The 6,634-nt window shown below is 47.6% G+C and overlaps 1 protein-coding gene across 1 annotated transcript; it reads left to right on the forward strand.

Annotated features, from left to right (window-relative positions):
* Window positions 1–1,592: 1,592 nt before the first annotated feature.
* Window positions 1,593–6,260, forward strand: NKX2-8 (NK2 homeobox 8; the record flags this gene model as incomplete). Its single annotated transcript, XM_083361171.1, has 2 exons — window positions 1,593–1,938; window positions 5,743–6,260. Exons 1-2 carry the CDS (start codon window positions 1,770–1,772, stop codon window positions 6,258–6,260), a joined length of 687 nt encoding a protein of 228 aa, XP_083217297.1. The 5' UTR covers window positions 1,593–1,769.
* Window positions 6,261–6,634: the final 374 nt, after the last annotated feature.

The raw sequence follows: 6,634 nt of genomic DNA on the forward strand, positions 1-6,634 counted from the left end.
TAAAGGACAGTTTTTAAAAGTTTTCAATATAGGGTAGTTGTAAATAGTCTGAATCTTTTGATATTGTCAAGGGTTCTCAGTTAAAATGATATGCAATAGAATGTTTTGCCGGTTATAATAAGAGGCCTCTTTTGACTTGAAAAACCTGGTATTCAAAGGAATTTATTTGTTGTTTTGTTTTGTCTTGTTTTGTTTTGGTGGGGCATTTCTTCTCCCATTGGGATGGCTCAGACAGAGAACTGATGCTCTCTAGGCCAAATGAAAGGATAGAATAGCTCCACACAACTACACTTTCAACTACCTGTGAAAAATGTGTCATTGCTTTTTGTCATTTTTTTAGGTAAGGGAGGGGGGCAAATGGATTACAACAGGATTATTGGATTTCAATTGGATTGTTTTTCGGTTCCTTAGTAGTGGAGACCAAAATGAGACCACTTCCCCCCACCATCTAAACCAGCTTTCCAAATGGGACTTCCTGAGCATGCAGGCATGGAAATGGTGAGAGGGATGGTCCCACAATATCTGGAGGGAAGTCCGAGAAAAAAGTCTTGCTTGCTCTGCTCAGTGTCACATGCCACACCTCCTGGGTAAGATCAGCAAGCCTGAACTAGGGAAACCTGCCAGCAGTGCTCAAGAGTCCCAGAGGCCCACTTCCTTCCTTCCTTGCACTGACACCCACCCTGCCTGGAAATGGAGCCCACCTCTCAGCCCTAAAGGAAAAAGTGCAAGCATCCACAGATTATTTAATCACCCAAATACTGGGGACTCCTTCAGGGCTGGCTCACTCAGAGCTCTGGTTCAAAAGCTCAGCAATCACATGCAAGTGACTGTGGGTGCAGCTGCTAGGTCAATGCTTCAACGGGACTTTCCAAGAAAGTCTGAAGCCCAGACCTGGTGAAGACAGGTGAAAACTGCTTCATTTGAGGCCAGGTGGTGCAAATCCTGTAGGTTGGGCTGGGGGGAGATGAGGGGCAACAGGATGCTAAAGCCCCAGCATCTAGGTGTGAAGAGAAGGACTCAAGCCCCTTGCAGAAGAGGAGGAGGAGGAGGAGAAATGCTAAGTACTTAGCAACAGCACCTCCCCCCCCATTCTGCCCCCCTTTGAGTGTTTTCCAAATACAGAGGGAAAAAAAAGCAAATAGGTTCCATTAATAGGATGAAGAAGCAGGGAGAAATCCAGGCATCTCCAAGCGAGCCCCCCGGGGACCAAAGCTGCGGATATCCTTCGAGGATTCACTTTGTGGGTGAGGAGAGGGGTGGAGGGGTTGCTGAGAGCGGCTGCTGCGGTCCCCCCCCCAAATACCACCCAAGATGTTATTCAGAGCGAACAATCCCCATTATCTGTCCCCACTTTGGCCTAATCAGACAGAATCCGTAATGCTGAAGGCCGCTTCCTGCTGGCTTTGGGGAGGGGTCTCTTTCTCTCTCTGTTTGGGAGGGTGAGGGTGAATCTCTGGAGGAGAGGACAGAGAAGTGGATGGGTGGGTGCGGGGTGTGTTTGTGTTTGTGTGTGTGTGTGTGTGTGAGGAGGAGGAGGTCGCCTTGCCTCCCATTAGAGCTTTAGCACTTGACTAATTCAGGGATCTTAGCAGCTCATAGACAGGGACGGTTGAAAGCAGCCTGTGTTTACGGTGGGGAAGACTGTTGATATAAACAGGCGGCCCCGAGGTAAGCGACACTAATCTCCTGCCCGAGGGGAAGCCGGAATGAGCGTCTCTCCGAGCCTGGCCGGGGTCCAGTAGCTTCTGCCCCGCCAGCCCGACGCGGCCATGGCCACCTTAGCCAGGGGAAGCTTCACCGTGCGGAGCCTCTTGGGTTTACCTGAGCCAGAAGGCGGCGGCAGCAGCGGCGGCGGCGGCGAGGAGCAGGAGCCGGCAGAAAGCTATGCCGCTTCTCCCTTCCGAGCGTGGATGGAAACCGAAAAAAGCCACTATCTCTGTGAGTGAGGAGATGGGGAAGGTTGGTGGTGGGGGGAGGAAGGAAGGAAGGAAGGAAGGAAGGAAGGAAGGAAGGAAGGAAGGAAGGAAGGAAGGAAGGAAGGAAGGAAGGAAGGCGATGTACATGAAACTGAAAGGTAGAACATAATCCAGGACATCTGGAGGGTTCGAGGTTGAGGAAATCGGTGAATATTTTTTATTTATTTTTTATTTTAATTCCATTTATATCCCGCCCTTCTCCGAAGACTCAGTGCGGCTTACAAGCTTGGCAGTAGCCTTCATTCTATGTATATGCCTGCTTATTAGGGCTTTCACACACCCCCTAAGCGGCATTATTACAAAGTCAGCTTAATTGCCCCCAACAATCTGGGTCCTCATTTTACCTACCCCGGAAGGATGGAAGGCTGAGTCAACCTTGAGCGAAACATCTTCTATAGAAAGCAAAGCAAAGCAAAACACTTCTCTGAAATGTTTTTACATCTGGAAAGGGAAAGAAAAAAAAAGCGATCAAGATTATATAAGAACGTGAGAAGAGGTAAGCCTATTACAGATAGTGTATATACAAAATACTTCCCCCCTTTTTTGCTCCTAGACACACAACACACACACACACACACACACCAGGCAGAAGGAAACAGGCACAAAAAAGGAAAGCAATTTAAATGTTGACATTTTATATAGGAAAAATATTGTGAATAGCTAGTAAGAATGTGAAGTTGAAGCCTAGTTTGCCTGTTTCACCAGAGTCCAGAATGACTCTAGAATGACAAACTAATAGAGTCAAAAATTAAATATTCCTTTACTTACAGGTACACAAAGATAAAGGCCCAGTTTATTGTTCACTGACGGACTCTTAAATTATCAATTTCTCTACTAGGATCCTGGCTTATTAAATAACCACAGATTTTGTAAAAGTTTTTATTGCATCTTTCTAATTATATTCTTCCAATTCTTTTATGGGGTACGGGAATGAGAGAGAACAAATAAATGCTAAAAAAGACTTTCATATTTTTAGAAGATAAGCCATTGAAAAGAAACCATCACCATCATCAGCCCTATTGAATCCAGCGTCATTTTAGTTACTATGAATAGATTCTGCTTGTATTTGTGAAAGCCATTAGATCTGTGGGTGCAACTCTTTTCCTTCTGCAAATTCCCTCCACGGGGCTCGTTTTTTTCTTTTTAAATTGCAAAATGTATTTCAGATACTTTCAAAAGAAAATGTAATCATTACACCATGTCCAGCGGTGTTAGCTGTGTTTTACTCCCTCCTTCTTTATGACATTTCCCTAAAAGGCACCACAACGTTTGAATGTAAGGTAGTTATTTCCGCTATTAAAAAGGATCGGGAACTGTGATTAAATAAATCATTAATAATAAAAATAACCCAATTCCTGTTGGTAAAAAGTGTCAGCAAACCCTCCGCTTCCAAAGATAGTTAAGTCACTTACAAGTTTTCTACCGAACTCAACCAACTTCTTGGCCGGACCATTCTTTCGTCGCGCCTGCTTAAGGAACGAGTTTCCTTCTCTTTCTAGCCACCTGGAGCGCAACTTCTCTTTAATTCAGACCGCCACCACCTCCGTTTTATAGGTTTGACGTGACTTTTAGAGGTTTGACGTGCTATAGGTTTGACGCGACTTTCTAGATGATCGAAAGAAGAGTTAGGACTTAAGTAAAAATGGATTGTTAGCTTTATTGATACGTGTGTGTGTGTGTGTGTTCTATCCAAGAAAACTGGTTTGGTTCCTTTGGCCCATCAGTTTAAGGCTGTGAACTCCTCGGAATGTCTCGCTTTTAGAAGACGAGCTCTCCAGAGTTGGAAGCGGCTCTTGGCGCGGGTGCGGCTGTCGCTCCAGAAACTTTCCTGCTCTTGGCTTGTCTGAATCAACCGCGGCACGTTCAAGAATAGAGCAAGCAGGAATTCGTGGAGAGTTGAGGATCGCACCCATAAAGGACGGCCCCTTCATTTTAGCTTTCACCTTAAACCCCCCCCCGCAACATACAATAACATACAAGCAACAAACAGCATACGATACAAGTGATTAGCGAATCACTCATTCGACCTTCTTAAAATTTAGCAGCCCGTCCTTTCAAAAAAGATGAGGCGTACACACATACCGACGCGATATATACGGGGACCGGGTCTCTTTCCCTTTGGACATCCCCCAGTTGATTTCTCTTTCTCCGTACAATTATCTTCGGTTCTTTCGCAGCTAAGCTGGAAAGGGAGGATGCAGTTGCTAGGTATGGGTGTGGGGGGGGAGGGGGGAGACGCTACGTTTCTCTTCTCAGTCTCGAGATAAAGAAAAACCTATTGGTTCCCATCACACACAGGAATCTCCTAACGCAAGCGGCACAGCCTTCTGTCGTTCGTGCGTATTCCTGGCGGAAAAACTACAACCCTCCCCCCGATTCCCGCTCCCCCCCCCGCCTTCCCTAGAAGCACGGAGCAGATTAGAGGTTCCACACTTGGACACATTTTTTCCCATTCTGGTCTTTCTTATGGACAACTTCTTTGCCCGCTGTTGCTCAGTTTACAATGCATGTGTTCATTTTACGCTATGGAACAAACCCATTGGACGTTCAATAAGACTTAGTTTTCGTGTATATCGGTATAGGAAGCCATTGTGAAGATACTGCATAGTTTCTTTTTGCTGTTTTAGCTTAGAAAATCTTCAGGAATGGAAAGCGAAGCAGCCGTGCCTCCTTCTCTTCCCTTGGACCTCAGTTATATAGGCACGCAATATTTTATTTACATGCTAGATATATCTACGTATGTATACGCATGTATATTTAGATTTTTCAAAAAACGATAATAAGGAACAACACTGGATAAAGAGAGAGCGTGTGACTTTGGGCCAGTCACTGATCTCCGCCCAACATCTCACAGGGGCGGTATTATGGGGAAAATAGAGGCGGAAAGAGTTATTTATAAAGCTAATAAAGGCGGGCTAACTGTAAAAAAAATAAAAAATACAGTACTGCAATCCTCTGCATTTTTATTTCGATTTAAACTTCGCTGAATGAAAGCGTAAGCGTAGTTAGGGTTGAAATAGCACCCTATCCGGAGCTGCCTGGTCCGCTTCCACTTTTTACCAAGGTCAGTTCGAAAAGGTTTCAGCTTTTGTCCGAAATATGACAGTTACCTGATTTTAGTGTAGGGTGTTAGTAATTCCCAACAAGACGGAAAGGCAACAAGCGCTAAGCGACATTTTAAACGGCCTGATATTTGAACAAGAAAAGAAACGAGGAAAAGGGTAGGTGAAGGTGAAAGATAAAGGAGGGGGGGTGGGAGAGGGGAGGAAAAAAAACCTCTATTATTCCCCTCCCAAAAAGTAGTGAATTTGAGAAATTTTCAGCGAAAACAAGTTCTTCTTAGGGGTTCATTCCAATGTTTCACAGGGTCCTCACGCTCTCTTGTAAGCGCTGTCGATTTCTTTTTCTCTCCCCTCTTCCCCCTCCCTTCCCCTCTGCCTGCTGCCACCTTCAAAACTTGAGGCCATTTATCGAAGGGTCTCCGTTTCTGATCTTAGGTTCAGGCTTCACACGTTGCTCTAAAACAGGGGTCTTCAAACTTGGCCCTCTTATGACTTGTGGACTTCAACTCCCAGAATTCCTCAGCCAGGCATGAAGTCCACAAGTCATAAAAGGGCCAAGTTTGAAGACCCGTGCTCTAAAACCATAACGCGTGGGGTTTTTTGGGGTGGGTATTGTTTTAGCATGTTGCGAGAACCCTTCCCTTCGTATTCAAAAGCAAACTAAGGCCAACAGCCCGATCTGTCCCGGTCTGTCTCTCCCGCAGCTTCGGACGACAGCGGCGCCGAGAGCCGAGCGCACCCGGGCGCCGCCTCGACCCGGCAGGCAGCGCGCAAAGCAGACGAGGAGCAGCTGAAGAAGAAGCGGCGGGTGCTCTTCTCCAAGGCGCAGACGCTGGCTCTCGAGCGACGCTTCCGGCAGCAGCGCTATTTGTCGGCGCCGGAGCGGGAACAGCTGGCGCACTTGCTGCGCCTGACGCCCACCCAGGTCAAGATCTGGTTCCAGAACCACCGCTACAAGATGAAGCGCGCCAAGGGCGGCGAGCGGGGCAGCGCCGGGAGCGGCCCGCCCCTCATGCGACGGGTGGTGGTGCCGGTGCTGGTGCGGGACGGCAAGGCCTGTCAAAGCTGCAGCGGCGCGACCCCCTCGCGAAGCGCCGGCGGGCCCCAAGCAGCATTCAATCTGCCCGGCTTCTCGGCATTCCCGCCAACCTCCTCCCTGGGCCTTTTCCCCGCCTACCAGCACTTAGCGCCGCCTTCCTTAGTATCCTGGAACTGGGGCTGAGGAAGATCCTGGCGGCTGGTCGGCTGGCGGGCCATCTGGCTCCCTGGAAAACTGGATCGGCTCCCTTTTTGAGGGAGATTAACCGGGCTTTCGCCCTAGCCCGACGGGGGCTTTTGCTTGGCGCTCTCGGGACCTTGACTCGAATAGAACTAGTTTAGAGTAAACATTTGGCGGATTTCAGGCCTTTCCAAAAAAAAAGGAGGGGGGGAATCCAATGCAATTTTCTTGGAAAGGGTCTCCAGTTGGGTTTTACCTTACATGGAAGTCATGCCCAAGTATGTGCTTAGGTCTTAGGATGAAAAGGGAAATAAGATGGTTTATTTCAACAGGACGGCCACTCCTGTGGCCTGTATAGCCTTGTTGCAAAAAGAGAG

Source organism: Vipera ursinii, assembly GCF_947247035.1.
Source record: "Vipera ursinii genome assembly, chromosome: 1".
In the NCBI taxonomy this organism is placed as follows: Eukaryota; Metazoa; Chordata; class Lepidosauria; order Squamata; family Viperidae; genus Vipera; species Vipera ursinii.